The 19,519-nt window shown below is 41.2% G+C and overlaps 1 protein-coding gene across 5 annotated transcripts; it reads right to left on the reverse strand.

Moving 5' to 3' along the window:
- Positions 1–35: 35 nt before the first annotated feature.
- Positions 36–18,168, reverse strand: ubap2a (ubiquitin associated protein 2a). 5 transcript variants are annotated; one of them, XM_017686590.2, is made up of 27 exons: positions 18,055–18,168; positions 13,993–14,130; positions 13,646–13,723; positions 13,394–13,504; positions 12,652–12,817; positions 11,986–12,063; positions 11,837–11,900; positions 10,690–10,787; positions 10,525–10,583; positions 10,329–10,399; positions 10,055–10,229; positions 9,527–9,776; positions 9,061–9,344; positions 8,455–8,648; positions 7,820–8,075; positions 7,290–7,329; positions 6,955–7,129; positions 6,289–6,346; positions 5,834–6,038; positions 5,225–5,316; positions 4,578–4,628; positions 3,712–3,793; positions 3,150–3,512; positions 2,431–2,535; positions 2,250–2,317; positions 1,931–2,122; positions 36–904 (listed from the first exon to the last, which is right to left on the reverse strand). In XM_017686590.2, the coding sequence occupies exons 2-27, from the start codon at positions 14,086–14,088 to the stop codon at positions 809–811; spliced, it is 3,507 nt and encodes a 1,168-aa protein (XP_017542079.1). In that variant the 5' UTR covers positions 14,089–14,130; positions 18,055–18,168; the 3' UTR covers positions 36–808. The 5 variants fall into 5 exon arrangements, with proteins under 5 accessions (XP_017542079.1, XP_017542077.1, XP_017542076.1 ...); XM_017686588.2 differs by having other exon boundaries at positions 6,289–6,349; XM_017686587.2 differs by having other exon boundaries at positions 7,290–7,332.
- Positions 18,169–19,519: the final 1,351 nt, after the last annotated feature.

The raw sequence follows: 19,519 nt of genomic DNA on the forward strand, positions 1-19,519 counted from the left end.
GCACACAACTCCCAGAGGCTAATAAGGGACAAAAATAACAGAACTGGTTGGATATTTTATTTGAACGACAAGGGTAAAACCAATGTTAAAATGATTTGGATTCAGAACTGCTACGTTTCAGCCAATTAACAGGATCAGGAGGGGTTCACAAATGAGGGGGGTGAGGAAATAAAGTCAAGCACTGAAGTAAAAATCCCCCCCCAAACAGGAAAAAAAAAAAAATTCACAGGTCAATGGGGTGCCAGGGGCAAACATACAAAAAACATTTTAAAAAAGGCTTCACCATCAAATGATGCTTAGCAATAATGTACACCATTATGTTTATGTATTTATACAAAAAAAAATCTCCATCAAATGATGCTTAGCAATAATGTACACCATTATTAGGTTCATGTATTTATAAAAAAAAATCTCCCACATTTTCATGATGCTGGGTCTGGTTCAAGTATAGTCACCTTCTATTTTTAGTATTTAGTTCTCATCCTCTTTGTTTATTCATATCCGTTTTGAAATTAACAGTAACATCCTTCAAAACAAAATGCAGTAAACCACATTTCATATCCTACCAATACATATATACTGTATAAATACATACATAAATATATTTTACATACAACAGCCAAAACTTTGAAAAGGGGGGATGAGAACTAGGGGAGGGGGAGATGGTAGTGTGTGTGTGTGCACGTGTATATGTATGTGTGTGTGTTAAGCACGGTGCTGTGTGTAGTTGTCCCTCTGCTCTAATGGTGGCCGCAGTGTTGCGTGGTAACGTGGCGTCCATAGGAGGGGCATGGGGCTCTTGCACTCTTCAGTTGCCCCAGTAGGGGGAGCTGCCATAGCTAGACTTGTTGACCTGGGTCTTCTGCTGCATGCTGCTGGTCTGGCTCCTCTGACTTGGTCCACCCTGCACACATAAGATCACTCAATTCACTGCCAGGCCAGGCTGCACATAACATTTTTGAACATGTAGCAGAGGTTCTGTAGAAGTTGGCAGACATTGTGGTACACGTTTCATTTTTGTACACACAAAAACTGCACAAAAACTACACACAACACAAGTATAAAGCTCAGTAAGTGAAACTATTGTAAAAAAATAAATTGTAAAAAATAAACAGAAGTAGCGTGAAACATTTGTAGTGTAATACTCATTTTGTGAAATGTACAATGAACACATCTCCTAAATAACTCATTCCCTACAAGGAATATGCATTTTTAATTATATCAGCTTATACAAAAAAAAAAAAAAAAAAAAAAACACACACACACACACACACACAACATTGGATAAAGGCAGCAGGAGATGACAACTTTTGAATCCAAAGTCACCGTTAGAAGGCCTTTTTTTTGCAGCTAGCAGACCATACACACACAAATCCGAAGTACCCGGAGGAAATCCATGCAGACACTGGGAGAACATGTAAACTCCACACAGAAAGGACCCTGGTTAACCGGCCAGGAATCGAACTCAGGCCGTGTCAGCGCTAGCTAGCAAACCATAACACCTTAAATTGTTAGCTACTAGCTTGCTAGATATACATATACATATACATACATACACACACACACACACACACACACACACACACACACACACACACACACACACACACACACACACACAAATGAAATTGCACAGTTAAAGACATCCACATCGTGATTTTATTGTCTTTACACAATAAAAATCTCGGTTTTCTCTTTTTTTTTTTCCTTCATACCCGTACATAACTCGGCTGTTGCTCACGACACAATATAAGCTGCTTGTGTCCTGACTTTCTCTGAGGTCCTACGTCACATACGCAATCAAAAAAGATTTATAAAAATAAACCATGCATAATATACTTTTCCCTGTTCGTAGTCAGTTGAATGAGTAAGGATATTCTACAGCCGTTAACATGTTGTGGGTTCATACTTCTGTATATGTGTGACTGACCTGTCCATCCTGGGTAAGGTGGTGGTGCAGCAGCTGAGAGTGGGGCTGCTGGTGAGCAGGCAGGATGTGAAGGAAAGGAGCTGGGGCATATCCAGGGGCACCACCGGGGGTCAAAGGCCCAGTACCCCCAAGAGCCGAGGGGAGGTTGAAGGGAGGAGGAGTGCCAGCATGGAAACCCTGTTTATCAAAGGACTGCAGGTCATAGATGGAGAAAAAGAACAAAGACAAAGAATCTCACAGAGGTCACGTACCGCATGTGAACGATTGAATCAGTAAAATCGGCAACACAACAATAACCCATGTTGTGAAGCAATGTTACCTGAGTCTTGTTGTAAACAGTTCCACTGATATCTGGTACACCAGAGTTACTGGACGTCACAGAGACACCTGTGGACAGTGTAAAATGTTTATCATTAAACGTGAAGAGAACTCTGTGTGGGTGATAAATACCTCAATCCCATAATATCATTTCAACCTCCAAAATAAATGTGTTACATCACCTTTCCCTGGACCAGAGGCAGCAGATTTGGCCTGTGTCTGAGAGGAGTTGCTGTACCCTTTACTGTATTCCGCTCCCGCTGGGCCTTGTGTCAGGTCATCATACCCTGCGCAGAAAGACAAACAGAGACATGTGATTAAGTCCTTTATTTCAGTCTACACCTACAGGTGGCCAGTATGACCATGGTACAATTATCTAAATAAATTACGTCACAATACGCTTTTCTGAGTACATCATCTGTATTGCTCAAGTACTGAACATTTATCTTAGGCTACATTTAGGCTATATGTAACAGGCCGAAACCTGTTGGGTTGTCCACATTCTTTTTCATGAGCCCTTCAGCTAATATTAGTCTGAACTGACCTGCACATCCAAAAGAACACTGATCCACCCTACATGCTCATCCAAAAGACTGTCCACTACATTTCCTCTAGATTAACAGACTCCCATCATATTACACTAAACTTGAGCAAACTAATACTTTTAACTAAACCACCATGCTGGACAAAGTTGGTTTTATTTGTGGAAGAAGACCACACACAGTAGTTTATTTTGTTTACCTGCCTTGAAGAAGAATGCTAGCAAAAAGGCGCAAACTAGGAGCCAAAACAGTGACATAATACATGCTGCACAAAGAAATTTAATCTGATGAGGCTCCTTTGACTCCTTTGGTTCTCCCTTGCACATATCACATATTCTATACATAAGTCTATGACCAACCTGAGCTAAAGGTGTGCTGGCCATAGCCACTGGGCTGCTGGAATGGTGTGGAGGGGTTGCTCAGGCCCATGCCATGCTGCTTGGCAGAGGCCGGGGGCATGAACATAGTGGGGCCGTACTGGAATGCACTAGGGACTCCAGGCACTCCGGGGTAGTAGGGCAGGCCCGTGTAGCTGTAGCCAGGGGGCAGAGCAGGATTGAGGAAGGCCTGCTGGGTGCTATGGTGTCCCTGTGGCTGTGGCTGGCTCTGGCCTTGGCTCTGAGCCTGTGGGGGCTGCGCTGCCTGGGGAGTGTGAGCAGCTGACAGGCTGGTAGGGGGTGCCGGAGAGGTGGAGTCGCCCCTGCCAAACTTTGGCACTTCACCTTTAAGAGAAAAAAAAAAAAAAAAAAAAAAAAAAGAGAGCAAGCCTTTATGTGTCTGGTTGCTTAGAGGGTAACACAGTGATCTATAGGTATGGATGACTATATGATGGTCATATCCATGAAATGAAAATTTATTCAATTAAAATAAATTTTAAAAAGTTTCACTAAAAAACAAGGGGACAAAGTGGTACTGGGTTACCTGAGTAAGGATTACTGGCTAGGCTTCCATCTCTGCTAGACAACGTTGCAGTGGGCCCTGGGAATGTGATTCCATAATAATCCTGTCGGATGACAAGAGTGTAAAGTGTGATTATAATGAGTGGCAAGGCAAATAAAACAGGCATCAATTCAGGAGAGTGCATAAACTGTACGTGTGCAGCTTTATATTTAATCTGTTTAGCAATTTTTAAATTCAATGTGTTATAAGCAGTACATTCTACATAATGAAACAGTGTTTTAGCATTAAACAGAAGAAAGCCATTATCTCGCTATAGCACCGCAACAGTGTGAGAACGGCACCTTATAAAAAGTTTATCCAGACTAAAATCCTTTGGGTTGCTCTAAAGCGTATGAGGCTCCAGTCCCTGCGGACCAAGACTCCGCAGACTTCAGCACAGTACCTAATTAAACACACCTGATTCAGCTCATCAGCAAGGCCTTTATGAACTGAATTCAGAGGGTTAAGATGAGGGTAAATGCTATTCTCCATATCGCTTTGCATTGAAGGTCTCCGACATGCCCACTCTTAAGCATTACTTGATGAATTTGCCAAACAGGAATTTATACTTCTGTATGAGAACTGATTATTTTATCCAATTTTTATTTCATTTATCTGTGATCTAATAATACCTATCGTCTTTAAATGGTAGTTTAATTAGCTCCATAATTAGAAATGTCAGGTTTTATTTGTCACTTTGGTTGATAATGGGTCGGTTTAGGTCAGTTTCCCGGAGACATTTGTTGGGCTTTGGTCAGCTTCAGACACAAAACATAAAAAGACAAAGCTCTTTATTTGTATCTGGACCAAAAGTTTTATGTCTGATTAAAGCTCTAACAAGGACTCACCATTGGTAGTCTGGACTGCAGCATGTGGAGGTCCTCATAACCATAGATTTGCTGTAAGACAAACAAATAAGAGTCAGAACTCATATAGGCTCCCCCAAACTTGTGTTAGGCAGACAACAGACACACAAAAAAAATATATAAATCTCACATGCAATTCATAATTTACATTTTAAATGATGTGTGATCAGCACAGATTTATCAGCTCACAAACATACAAATTACAGCAGTAGTTTTGGCAAAGCATTATCACTACTACTCCAGCAACAATAATAACACTCCACTCTGCTATATTTAACACAGACAGATATTTATATGCATGCGAGTCATCTCTAAAAGCACTCAGCCCAAAAACAGAAACACAGTCACACATATACAGTCAACAACACCACTGTTTCTCGACCCCAGTCATGAAATCTACACAGGCTTGCACATTTCACTGCTTTAAACACTCCAGTTCAGCTGATTTAAATAAGCTCTTCCAGAGTTAAAGTGGCTGTATTAGGGCAAGGAACAAAGCAAATGGTTCAGGGCAGGAACAGGATGCTTTAGCTGCTTCAGGATTTATGTTCAACATGAATTCCAGACACTGTCTCTTCCAGACAAGGGAATATTGTCCTGTTCTGATATAACAGGACTGTGTCACTTACTGGGTATGCAGGCAGCAGGCCTCCAGGACCCATGATATACTGGTTGGGCAGCAGGGGAGGAACCCCCTGAGACAAGTTAGGGGGAGCTTTTCCTATAGAGCAACAGTGAAAACATCATTAGCCAAAATGAACAGACCCAAATAAAGATGAGTCATAGAATCTCTGACATAAACTAATTTATGAAATGACATTCATTGCCTTTACTGCATTAAGGCCTTACTTGACGAAAAGAATCTGCTATGTTAATCCAAAGTAAACTCCTAACCTTTGTAAAGGCAGTTTTATATTTTACATCATTGTGCTCTTTTGATGCCACTGTTATACAGGTAAAATAGACAGACATTCACACCCCGCAGAAATAAAACACAACTTTCATTTTGCTTAGCTATTGCATACATAGTGGTGAGAGTAACAGCGCAATCAAGCTACTTTACTATTGCAAGTTGCATGTTAAAGCAGCTCAAAATACCAAAGAGACTATAAAAGAAGTACAAAAAACTGATTTAAAAAAAAAAAAAAAAAAAAAAAAAAAAAAAAAAAAAAAAAAAAAAAAATCAGGACCTTCTTATACTGGGGCCTAAAACTTCTGAAACACAGATCATGTCTCACCAGTAGAGGAGGACAGCAGAGGTGCTGTCCTGACAGCAGAGGGTGCTGTGGTGCCATTGCCACTGAGCCCCAGAGATGAGGAGTGCAGGCTGCTGTTGCCGCTACCCACACTGCTCACGCTGCTGCTGGGCAGAGCCGACACTGACGCAGAGGAGAACGCTACCGAAGATGGAGCCAGAGAACTCACACTGTCCACACTAGTGTACTAAAGGCAAGAACGGCAGAGTGGATGGAGATTAGAGAGCATGAGAGCGAAAGAAATATTATATACAGTTGCATGTTATTTTTATTTTTCACTATTTGTAAACACCAGCTTCCTTTTATATTGCGGGAAACTTTTATGAATAGATCAACAGAAATCATACAAAAGTACTTGCAATATATATTTTTTCTCATGCTGAAAAGTTACCAGTTTACATTAATGAGTGCTACTGTTATGACACCATTACACTCACTGTTAGTGAAGAGCTGGTGCAAAGTGCTGATACTGAGGAGTGGCCACTGCTCACATGGCTGCTGGGGAAAAGAGGTTGTAAAAACACACAGGCTGAAAATTACTCATGTATATTAAGGCCCAACCAAAATTTTGAGGCCGATAGGTTTTTGGGGGCTAATAATTCTAATAAAATAACTTTATAAAATGTATATTTACATTTGATATTTCAATAGTTTGAGTTAGTGTTTTACTGACAAATCATTTTCAGTTCTCAATTAACTTCTTAAATGCAATTTAGCAACAGAAATTAGTCTTAAATAGCATAATGTGACCAAGAAGGTGCTGTACTTTTTGTTTCTGTTTATCACCTTCTAATTTTTCATTAATTCCCTTACAAAAAAAAAAGTTTTTTGTATTATAATATTCCTGTGACAAAAATTAGGTCTGGATGCATTTTGTATGTTTTTTCTAAAACTTACTATGATGATGTTTTGTGTTCAGGTACACCAGCCTGTGTTACGGTCATATCATTAAACAAAGAGTGCCTCATGCACACTAACGGTTATATCAGTTGATACCAATAAAACAGCGGGTCACTAAAACCAACTGATAAGTTGGGCCAAATGGCCATTCCATCAGAGTTTAGGGACTGAGAGGAGAGGGTAAAAGTGCCAAACAGGCTCACCTGCTGAGGGGTGGCAGGCTGGCCGAGGGCAACTCAGGGGCCAGGCTGGATAGAGCTGAGCTGTGGGGGGTAACTGAGGCGGGCAGCAGAGATGAGGGGGCAGAAGGGGCAACACTGGTGGTGCTGCTGCCCAAAGAGGGAGACTCTGGCTTTGGAGTGGAGGAACTCGATGTAGCTAAAAGCAGGAGGGGAGGAGAAAAGGTTATGGCATGCTAAAACAGAAAGCAGCATACAAATCTTTAAATCAAAGCTTTAGATTGGCATGCCAGAAACATAAACATCGCAAGAACCCTGATAAATTCTGATCAGAATCACCAAAAAAAAACTTCACTTACAATCTAAAGCAGCAGAGGTCCTCACACCATTAAAACCGTTCTGCTAGAAGAGAAAAAAATAAAATAAAAATAAATCTTCATATAAAGTTATTGTTCTTACATAGATCCTCAACTTCAGAATACTATGCAAGATAATATAATCAGTATTATTAATATTATTGACATTATCAAGCTGCTTTTAAAACCAGGTTATAAAAACACTGTGATTAGTATATGCTGAGCATATTGCATCTTCTTTTTCATTATTCTGTCATTTCAATATTTTTTTCCACCCCATTTAAAAGCCTATTCAGCTTTTCAGTGTGTGGCTCATCTTTCTGCACAGAGCACTAAAATGAAAATTAAATAAAATGAAAGGTTCTACATAAATAAAGGATTCATTAAAATAATTATAATAGGAATGTTAGTAGTAGTAGTAGTACTGGAGACAAAATACAAAAGCCACAAATTATTACTAATGTCAGCGGTGTTCATCACATCTTTGATGACATTATTCAGTGCCAAGCTGATGGCATTAAACTCTAACTCACAGTCACAGGTCCAGAGGGCTCCTTGTTCTGAGAGAAGGTCAGTCGTGAGTGTGGAGCCACTCCACAGTCAAAACTGTTCCCCGCTGATGAGGCCGCTGAGGATGATGAGGAGGAAGAGGAGGAGGTGGGCACCGTGGCAGCGCTGGGAGTGGTCAAAGAAGAGGCTAGGCTTGGCAGAGCCACGGAGGGAGATGGGTAGATGCTGTCAGAAGAGGCCAAAGGCAGCAGCAGCGGGACAGGATTGGCAAGAGATTCACTGCAGGGACAGAGATACAACACTATTAATGTGCAATCATTCAACAAATGAGTCTTGCAGAACCAGACATGATCTCATAACGAGAATACACATCTGAGGACAATGTGTAAATTTATGTAAATTTATGGACAATTTATGTAGAACCTTTCATTTTATTTACTTTGATGCTGAAATTCAGTGGAAAAACAAGGGGACACTCCATCTTAAACCCCCCCTAAAGCAGACAGAGTGAAATTCAAACGCTCTGATTACCAAAAATGTATTTAATGCAAGGTGTAAGCAGGCCCTACTTAGGAATAAAGAGCAAAACATTATTACCTGCATTTATCTATAGTACACACTTAACATAACAGATGTCAACATCAATAGCTAGACTGACCTGATAGGCTTGGAGTAGAGGCTGCTCTGAGTCTGAGGAACAGGTGCAGCCTCTCGTGTAGCTTCACTGGTGCAGTTCTCCGGTTGGCTGAAGTCTGGCAGTGCCGACTCGGAGCCGAAATCCAGAGCACCAAACTGCACATTGAGCCCAGATACATCTGCAGAACCAGGCATCTCCACCGCAGAGGAAGGAATCTATGCAAGCAAAGGGTATTTTGAACCACATGACCACTATTGTAGTCTACTGAAAAACAGCCCTATAAGGCTGCAGCAGCACACAGTTTAATTTCCCAGATGGTAATACAGCTGGTTCAACTCAACTAATTAACAAGCTCTTTGTGAAATCAGCTACATCGAAGCAAAGTGCATCCAAGACCATAGAGCGCTGTGGATCTCCAGGGAAGGAGTACAGAACATGTACAGCATTTTACAGAAATGTTCTCACACCTATAAAATTCACTTGCCTACTCATTAAACCATGTAACAAGATACAGGTCTGCATTACTTTTCTCACTGACAAACACATCTTTTTGGATGCCATCCAGCCACCTGCATAACGATACTAGACAAGTGACAAAAGTATAAAGCAGAGAAAACGCACTCTCACCTTGGATGTAGTAGGTATCCTTCTTTTCTGCGACTTAATCTGCCGGTGTTGTGTGCTGCTGGCCTGAGGGTCAGCAGCTTGCGTGTGGGCCATGGGGGGCTGAGATGGCTCTGGTGCTTTGGAGAAGGCCTCCAATGGACCTTGAGTGGGTGAGGGTCCACTCAGTGGAGGTGGGCTGGGCTGCCTGGCCAGAGGCAGAGGGCTTGTGTGGCTCAGAGAGCTCTGCTGCCGCTGGCTCAGCTGGCTTAGCACCAAGGAGGGCTCTGGTTGCATCTTAAACTCCCCTATAGTGCAGAGAGGCGAGAACAAATCACATGCTGTGTTTCGATGGCTTTGGAAGAGTGGAAGAGTCAGAGAAAGGCTAGGAGAAGTGCAGACAAGAGCTGAAAGATATGGTGTCATGCAGTATTAACATGTGCAAGAGTGCCTCTAAAATGGTGCGCAAGTGAAATAACCTGGTACTCACGACTGAATTGGGAGGGCAGTGAGGCAGAGCTCTGTGTTCCAGGAGGTTTGATGTCCCAGGAGGAAGAGGGGACAGAGATCCCTGTCCCCGCCAGCCCCCCTACAGGGGTGCAGTTGGCCCCTGTACTAGGAGACTGGGAGGTAAGCTGCCCAAGTCCTGGTCCCTTCAGTTGCTCCAGTATCTGTTGTCCGGCGGTCTGCCCAAGCTTAGGACCACCCAGCTCCCCAAATCCAGAACCCAAGACTGAGGACTGGCACAAAAACACAAATTGAGAATGAGAAAAAACACTGACAGTGTTCTTGCGAAACATACATTTACAAATCAGTCTCAGTCACCAACCACAAGCTAGACATTAAGTGAATAGCTTCACAGACCCTAATTAAGTTTCTGCCTAAAGTAAAAAATTGGTGATTCACCACTGGCATTGCTATTTGGTCCATGTTTGGAAAACCAGCCCAAGATGTTTCATCTAGAGAACTATCTGCTTAGGCAATGTGAAGACCCAAAACATTGTTGCCAATGTCTCACCAGGGTGGCATGTGCGTAGCTGGGAGAGCCAGTGGTGGTGCCACCGTTGCGGGTGGGCTGGTGGTGGGAGTTGGTGAAGACCAGGCTATGGCCAAGCCCCTGCGAGGATGCTGGCTTCATATTCCCCAACTCCTCCCTGCCAGCAGGCTTCTGCAGCAGAGACGCCAAATCCAGACTACATGGGGCACAACACAAAGACACAAAGAAATTAAAGACAAAAACAGCAGTATGTTTACTACGACTGGTTATAACATGTGGTTATGAAATGTACTACCTTTGGCCAGGCGTGATGTGGTTCTCAGCTGGAGGTGCACATGAGGAGGTGAACACTTTGGTCTCAGAGAGCTATAAAGAGAAAACCTGATCATGAGGCATGAATAATCATTTCAAGTATGTGGCTACAATAATAAATATCTTCAAATATATTTCCACATCAACCAGGGTGACAACTAATGGACTGCTTGACTTACACCAACATCCTCATTCCATTCTTCAGCTGTCCAGTCTTCTAGAGTGTTCCGCCATGCCACTATGCAGACATGATGAAGAAATACAAACAGACAAGGGTGAAAACACAGAAAACCTCTGCAGGACTATATAGTAGTTCTCCTTGCTGGAGTACATGTTTTTTTTACCTGTCCCATCTGTGGTGTCATTGGCCCCCGATTCCCACACGTCAGCATGCGAGTTGGTCGTGCCACTGTCCGTAGTGTAGTCCGCCGGGTTAAAGGTCCTGTAGATGGAGAGTGAAAATTAGGGATGTAGCAATTCATTCTTTTCACTGCTGATCCGATTAGAGTGCTTTAACACTCACCATCTCGTTACTTAGAGTCGAACTCAGTGTTTGTATTTTTTGTAGTTATTAACATTAAAGTTAACCTTTTTTAGCACGTGCACAGTGTGACACTCTGAACTTCTAAGCCAAAAGATTTTTAATGCATCAACTTTTTAATTCTGACTAACGATCAAATTTGACTGACTAATCTGATGAACTTGGCCAGCAGTTGCCTTAAAATTAGACAGCAAAATTAAAAATGTATATATTTACTTTTTGCACATAAATGCCATTTTTGGGACTAACTAAAATGAACCATTTTATAGTGTTATAATTAAAGACTACAGGAGGGAGTGTGTCCTCATTAATAACATTTGGTCATCACAGCCGTAATACACAACCTCAAATGTTCTCCTGCATGTACACAACTGCAAATTGAAGAAGAAAAGCAAGGAAATACTTAAGATTAAGGACCGAGCAATACAAATGTATATGAGGTTCAGGTCAGCTTTTTAAAAATATTTCTTAGATTTAACAGCCTTGTTGGCTGAAAAGTATTTGGTTCATCTCTGGTCAACTCCAGTTTGTTTATCTGCTCCCCTATCAGGGCTACCAAAAGAAAAGCTTATTTATGGGCAACAACATCACACAATTGGCTGCAGGTCAAATAAAAGATTGTGTCATCAGAACTAACTGCTATATAAAAACAATTTCAAACTGTTTAAAACAGCTGATTGTAAAATCAGTGCAGCGCAGCAAGGCCAGTAAAACAGAACATTTCAGTGACAATTTTGTTTTTACACCAGTCACAAGTGGTACTAGGTGGAAAGGAAAAAAAAAAAAAAACAAGGTACAAGGATCAGAACTGGATCAAGTCCACACCCAATTCTATAAAACATGTCTGGACCACTAATGCAAACCAAAAATTAGTTCTAGTAAGGAAGAGACGAGTAGCAAATTACTGAAAGCAACTGTGGAAGGCCAATTACAGAAAGCCTTGCCCTTACCCCATTCCCTGCGCTGTAAACCTGCTGGCCCCTGGTGCACGGCCCCTTCCCCTGCCTCCAGACACTGCACACACATACAAACATATAAACACCATCAAAGCGCCCTCCTCCAAAGTAAAGGGAGCGTCTATGAGAGTGTGGATGCGTACCTTTCCCTCTCCCCCTACGGCTACGATCAGCTCCTCTCTCCACAGGTGCCGAGTCCACTCCATTCTCCTCAGCCCTTGCTGACAACCGCAAATTTATCCAAACGCACACAGAAGGGAAAAAAAATATATATATAGTCTGTGCTCATATGTATTTACATAAGCAAAATAAAAACCCAATTACTACACATGTATTTTCCAAAACTGATGATTATCAGTGGAAGCAAACAGATGAGTGTGTGTTTGTTTATATAGACTCTAGGCGCACATTCTGAATGGGAATTTTACAGCCATAATGAAACTCCCAAGCTTTCACTCTGTCTCTGTCAATTTCTGTCTGGCTCCACAGCTGAAAGCAGTTCTCACTTTTAATTTGGAACAATCAGCATCCACTGATGAACCACACAGCAAGTTCAACACGACAAGTAAAGAGAAACACCAGTTATTGACAGCAACAATAGAGCTGGTCAATTACAAAGTATTTTGTTCAAGATACATGTCATCACCCATGCATCCAAACAGTCTGAAGCAGCTGAGGGCCAGACCAACATTAAGGTAAACAAAGTGAGAGCTCTTAAGTTTGTCTGAGGCTAAATGAGAATGCATGCTGAGAGACTAGCAGGCAAACTCCAGGACACACTTCCTCTCAGAAACCATGGCTTTCCTTACCCGGCCCCTTGCGACTGGCCCCTTTCCCTCTGCGGTTTGCTCCTCCACGCGCTTTGCTGCTTTCTTTCTCACCTCTCTTCTCTCGATTCTCCTTGTTCTCCTTGCTCTCTGAGGAAATGCTGTCCTTTCCTAGGCTCTTCTTCTTTCCCACTGTTTCCCAAGAGGTCTAGAACAAGGCATAGACAAACAACCCTTCAGTTTATTGATCAAAAAAGGGATAAATGAGCTCCCTGCGAGATGTCTGTAGACTTTGCAGAGTCTGACCATGAATAAATTAAATAAGGTGCACCAGTATTGTATACCGGTGTTGTAACCACAAATAAAGTACTAAGAACGCAGCACTGACCATGTAAAACCTTCAACAGCCCTAATCCAGTTATGCCATCTTTCCCTCAAAGGTTTCATCTTCTTTAAACATTAAAAAAAAGCCTTACCATGCAAAACAGTTCGAAAACTTCCTTTGTATACATGGTCTGTAACTGTGAAGGACACTAAACAGATCATGCTTCAAGAGCACAGTGCAGGCAGGCGACTGTTATAACATAGGATTATCCAGCGATCACAGAAATGACCTACTTTCTGTTTGAGTTTTCCTAAAAACTACAAACGCATAACGATAAGTATGTCCGATACTCGTACAATGTCATACAAAGATTTTTAAAGGCTCTTTCTTAAACTTGACATCCTGCAGAACAAACTACAGTCAGATGGCAAAAATGAGTGCAGTCTGTTTGCGTCTTACTGTGTCAGAGGTCCCCTCCAGCAGGAAGTTGATGGCTCTGTTGACATCCTCATTGCAGTCATGGAGAGCAACCATGCACTCATCTTGGTTTTTCCCCGTCACCTCCATGAGCTACAAAAACAAAGCAGACTTAAGAACAGTGTAAAACAGAACTACTAAATACGCAAAAGAAAACAAATCAGGCCAATCTGTTACTACTTTGTTCTACTAAAGTGAAAGACCTGAGCAAGTACTTTTAGAATCACATCTCACCTGGTTGACTTTGTCTTCAAAATCTGCATCATTCTTGTCATAGATCATCTGGGCAAGTCGGATCTGTTCAGCTGTAGCCTGCCGAAGAGGCACAAAAGAACTTTTTTTTTTTATTTAAAAACTAAAAAAAAAAGTTCCAATGAGAAATAATAAGTAAGAAAAGCCATAGTTTGAGACTCCTACAGCTAGGCACCCCAGATTTTTGAGCTATATGTCCAGAAATCTTGGCCATTTTCTGTCTATGATTAGGTAATATTTCTAGAAAATTAGTCCACAAAAATAACAATGAACTATTACAAATTAGACCAAAAGCATTTTTAAGGTTTAGTAAACAGGTCCATACGCACCTGAAGCTGTTTCTGTGGCTGTGTGATCTGTGTGGTTGTGGGCAGCACCTTGTCCCGAGTGCCCCGGGCTCGATCGCCGCCCAGCGAGGTCATCATATACAGTATATACAAAACAATGTATGTACAAAATAGAAAAATCTGAAAAATATACAAACATACAAATGGTTTTGTTACTTTTGTAAAAGGCTACTTGCCTGAACAGGCAATTTGCAGTAATGAAACAATGTTTACACCCTTTACTAAACAAAATGACTCCATGCTTCCTGAGTGCTGGTGCACTATGCTAAATGAATGTCTTACAAACCTGACATAACTTGTTTTTTTTTTTTAATAGTACAATGCCCTCACACAGCCCTGTAAACAGCCAGAAGCCACATATTCAGAAAGGAAACATTTTTATTATGTTTTTTATGTATCCTAAACTGTCTTTTATAAAAACAACCTGAAACACACAGCAAATTAATCAAAGATGCAGTCCATGTACTGTTGAAGCTTTTCTGTGCAAAACTTCCACAATGTGGCCCCTGCAGGGTTAAAAGTTCTCCAACTGCCAAGCCAAGCACACAAGGGACCATATCAGATTCCTTCCCTCTTAAATCCAGTTGGGCAAGACTGAGCAATCCTCTGACCACTAGGAACACTTATAGGACACATATACATAAACACACACACACACACACAAGCTTATCACACTCCTGGCTTCAACTGAAGCCAAGCGAGGCTGAAATGGTGTCCACTTACACATCACAACCGCAGGCTTCACTGTCCTAATAACACACACTACAATAGCACATCACACATCCACTCCTTCAGTGCAGCACATCTGACTGTAAGCAGAGTTCAGGAAAAATCTCTGACTCGCACTACTGAAAAATATGACAGTGTGTTGTTAAACTCAGAACCACATCAAGTCGGTGCCTGCATAATAAAAACAGTACTAAACAAAAGATTACGGAAGGGAAATTCCACCTATCTTTCTAAATTTTAGCATAATAAACAGGTAAAATGTCAGTGAGAGTGATACGATGTAAAATGCTCCATTCTGGACTCAGAACTGAGTTACAGTGTTAGGATTGGAACCAGACATCTAAAAAGTGTTTAACGTCTCAAAAAACAACCTCACCGAAAGCTATTTCACAAAAAGGGCACAACACGTTGACTGACGTCTTAGACTAAAGACAAGGCTTGGGCATAAAACATATTTTAAAAACCCATTCATGGCAGAGATGTTCATGCAGGATTTTACCAGAAACATAACAGATATAAACTCAGAAGACACGTAGATATAAAATCAGCGTCTGTAAGTTTCTCTACGATTCACAACTTCACATCAAACTACACTTTGTTTACATCATAAAAATTTAATTATGCAGAAAAAAGAAAACCAGGAAATATCCATTGATGAATTCTGAGTACAATGCGCAAAAAGTTATGAATGCTGTGTCAAAATCTCATTCACAAAACATGAGACCAGCTGGAAATATATTAATTCAATTTAATCAATTTACTACCAGAGGCGGGCGAAACAGATGGCCTGTCCAAAGTGACACTGCATTCAGCTTTTTAATAAAATAAATAAATGAATAAAATTTTCCACACTTTGCAGAACAACTTAAGCCATTGTTTACACAACTGTCTGAAATAAAGCTCAGCTTGTAGGGGGTTCAACAACCCCCACATTGAGCATAGGTGGTGTTTGCAATTTGGTTTTCTTTACTATTTATGAAATTTTGGAGAAGCCAAAAAATAAACCAAAAAAGTAATTAAAATCTCAACTTTTGCTATAATGACAGCTAACAAATTAGGGTCTGTTAGTGACTGAAGTAATTTTATCATATTATTATTATTAGTTATAACATTAATACTTTTTAAACCCAATATTCTTGTCATACACCATTATAACCAATATTTAGGCACATCTACCAATTATTGCAGCTATAGCCACTGTTACTGCACGCAGCCTCTAAGAGAGGCCGAGGAGAAAAAACCCATTGTATAGATTTTAACCCTTTAAAGTCAAATCCTACGATAAGAGATCTATTACAGTGAAATTACACTGTTTGTGACATAAATAAAGTCATCCAAAGTGGTCGGATGTGACGTGGTGCATGGCAGAGAAACTTACCAACTCTGACTTCTTTACAGTGATTGTAATAACCAGGGGTCACAAGGTTGACAATGCAAATATAATCATTTCATTTACTGCGCAAAATGAGCATAGTTTATATGAAATGTTAACAAGGGCAAAAAAATGGCAATTTCGAGGAAAATTTTCATGGGTCCCATTTTACAGTAACCTGTATTTCCACCTAAAAAATTTATTATTAGGCCAAAACTTTCTCTCAAAACTATTGTAAAACAATGCCTCAGGCTTCAGGCAACAACTGAATATATTGATGACCACTTCATGCAATAATATTCTGTGAGGTAGCTTGCAGAGGCATCAAGTTTCGGGGGTCTGGTTACCACCACCACTGCTTTGGAAATGTGTCTAGATCATCACAGATCACATCAAACCACTCTGAATGACACTGTCGGTATCCCAACAACTGAATTATTCAGTGATCTGTGAAATTCCCCTTTGATGCGACCACCAACCAAACAACTCTCGTCTCTAAACATCTGTAAAAGTAACTTCTGCAATTTAATTATGACCGCCATAAAATACAGAAGACCAATGAGATAAAATTCCAGCAGCTGACTGCAGTTTTGGATCTCTGGTGGTCTGTGTGGACATTCCAAAGACCCCCCCCCCCTTTCAACAAGAAAAAACAACAAGAACAAAGCCTGATGGCAGGCTCTGTCATCACAGCTGATCCTTTAGGTTTACTTGCTACATGCACGTTTAATGTGTGTCCAAACATTACGCGAGACTTCTTCGCCTAATACAGTAGTAACTTAATGGACTTGAGTGTTGGTATAGAACTAGGTTACAGTTAACAGGGAAAAAATGAAAAGAAAAAATCTGCCAGCGCAAATTTATTGCTCACCGCGGATGTGGGGGGGGGCGACGCGAGCTATAGAGATATAGATGAATAATACAGCTACATAAACATTATTGCAGGAAAAGGATGAACCAAACCAGAAGTCAAGTCAACATTCAAACAAAAAGATAGTTGTTGTTGTTGTAGCTTAACATTTAAAGGCATCTACTTCAGCAGGCTAACTCAATCACAGACGAGCGGTCCATTTGAAAGCCGATTTCCGTTCATACACAAAGATGTGTTGTTACTTATAAGAGACGACGACGCCTGGACATAAGAGATTTTATATTATCTGCGACTTTTGCTACAAACACAGACGAGCGGAGCGAGGCGGCCAGCTAAGATAGCTAAGCTAAGCTAGCTAGTTGGATCTCAGGACCCTCTTTGTCCTGACTGGCTAACGTTAACTTGCTGTTGCTAGCGGTCTCTAAACCCTAATTTCCCCTCTGTGTCTCTCCTGAAGTCAGCTTGTTGTTCGAAATTCCCCGTTCCACCTTAAATGCTGCAGTAGGTGCATTCTGGCACTCAGACGTCAGAATGTAACTGCTGCACCACTTAAGGTGGAACGGGAAAATCCGAACAAGAAAGCTGACGAATAGGAACTTCAGCCTCGTCCATCTCCTTCTCAGTCCAGGCAATTGTTGTAGTTTTGCTGGCTAGCCGACAGAGTCAAGCAGCCTAGCGGGCTCGGAAATCCACAACCGTTAAAACGTTAGTTACCGATCTCGAACTTAAACCAAATTCACAACAGAAGGTGTTAAGCGTAAATCCACACCGACCCCGCTGCCGTCCAGCGAGCGTATTATTGAGAAAATGGCCACAGAGCAGAGCTAGCTTAGCCTAGCCGAGCTGAGCCTAGCATAGTATAGCATAGCTAGCTAATAGCCTGAGCCGGGAAACAGGCTAAAAAAGCCATACAAAGCAAATATTTCGTATTTTCAGCCCACTACATGTTCAACAATACTCGGACGAGGAATAAGAAATAAACAAACCGGCGCAATTTCGATATTTCAAAATCCCAGACGCTACTTTAAAACATGTGTTTGAGATTTGTGTCTTTTTGTTGTTTTTTTATTACCTGCTAACACGCTTCACACTCAGCCAGCAGCAGAGTCCGTCACGTGACACGCAGCGCGCCGCCGAGGCAGAACAACAGCGTAGGGAGCGCGCAACGGGAACGCGCACTGCATAGACAAACAATGAACCAGCGCGTTCACGCCTCGCTGCCCTTCAGGTCTTTATATATACATATGGCCCCATCATATCTGACAATGTAGTGGAGCAAGGATGTGGTGTAAAGTCAATAAATATGTTAATACATTATGATTTAGTGGTGCTTCATGGTTCATTACTGAGGACGAACTTAAAGAGCCCATATCTCTGATCTGTCTTGTACTTATCTTTTTGAGGTTTACTTAGAACATTTGGTTTAATATCCTCAAAAACAGCAATAATTAATTTTTACACTGCATTGTTCTAACCTCTCTTTATCCCCTGGAACAGGGGTGTCCAAACTTTTTTTCAAAGCAGGCCAGATTGTACTGTGTCAAAATATCAGAGAGCCGACATATTATTCCCAAATAATTCAAATTTGTCAATTTTAAAAATGTCAGCACATCGAAGATTTCTGTGCGCTGCTGTATTTCCTATCACTGCGTAAAAGATGCACGTGGCTTCTTTTGTCATCAGATTGTAAGTAAGGCTTATAACAAATAATTACATCGTTTAATAGTAATAATAAATCATGCCTAATGTTCATTATATTCCCGTTCGACTGTTCACTTGTTAAGAGGATCATTTGTTAGACAAACTAAATAAAAATGAATACATTTGTCAGTTTTGCTAGAGAATGTTCGGTACATAGCAAATCAGCGCAGCAGCCGTATTAAGGATTTTGAATTTAAATGCAGGGCTCTTCTCCCTCTTTTCCATTCCCGTTTGAAGGGAGTAATATTCCCTGAACTGTGGAAACAGCTTTAGAGGAGGCGAAACATCAGGGGAAAATGCTTTCTCTGTTAATGCTTGTCCCATTCTCGCTTCTGATTTGCGTACAAATACTTTCTATACGGTTTCTCGCGCAGTGAACGGCTGTGGACGCGCATTTGCCCTCTGCAGCTCCCGCACCGCACTGACTGATCTGGAGCCCCCTGGCGGCTACAACCTCACCGCTTTGACCCATTCACGACCATCTACTGCGTTGAGTTCAGCAAGAACTGCCACAGAACGTTTGATTAGTCCAAAAAGATGAAATATAGTCGTATAAACCTACCTCATCAAACACTGCCCATTATATCCTCTTTAATAAAATACAATTTTCACACTTTTATTCTCAAAATTGCTTTTCACAGTTTTCTGAAAAATCAGCAGGCCCCATTAGAGTCACGTGACCAAAAGGTGAGACTAGATTTAAAAGTAGTACTAGGCTTTATATCTTGAAATGAGACACAACTGCAGACACATTGAAGTCAACAACACATTGAAGTCAACAACACATCCCCTACTGACCCCTTACTGACAATGACACACAAACCAGTCCCCAACGA

This window comes from Pygocentrus nattereri, chromosome 16 (assembly GCF_015220715.1).
Source record: "Pygocentrus nattereri isolate fPygNat1 chromosome 16, fPygNat1.pri, whole genome shotgun sequence".
NCBI classification, from domain to species: Eukaryota; Metazoa; Chordata; class Actinopteri; order Characiformes; family Serrasalmidae; genus Pygocentrus; species Pygocentrus nattereri.

Excerpts from the sequence above, each read along its gene's own strand:
- ubap2a (XM_017686584.2), bottom strand. The coding sequence starts at position 14,088 with ATGATGACCTCGCTGGGCGGCGATCGAGCCCGGGGCACTCGGGACAAG. Across the intron at positions 4,629-5,224 it reads GCCTGCTGCCTGCATACCCA|CAAATCTATGGTTATGAGGA; the intron begins GTAAGTGACACA and ends TTTGTCTTACAG. Across the intron at positions 905-1,930 it reads ACCTTACCCAGGATGGACAG|GGTGGACCAAGTCAGAGGAG; the intron begins GTCAGTCACACA and ends TTATGTGTGCAG.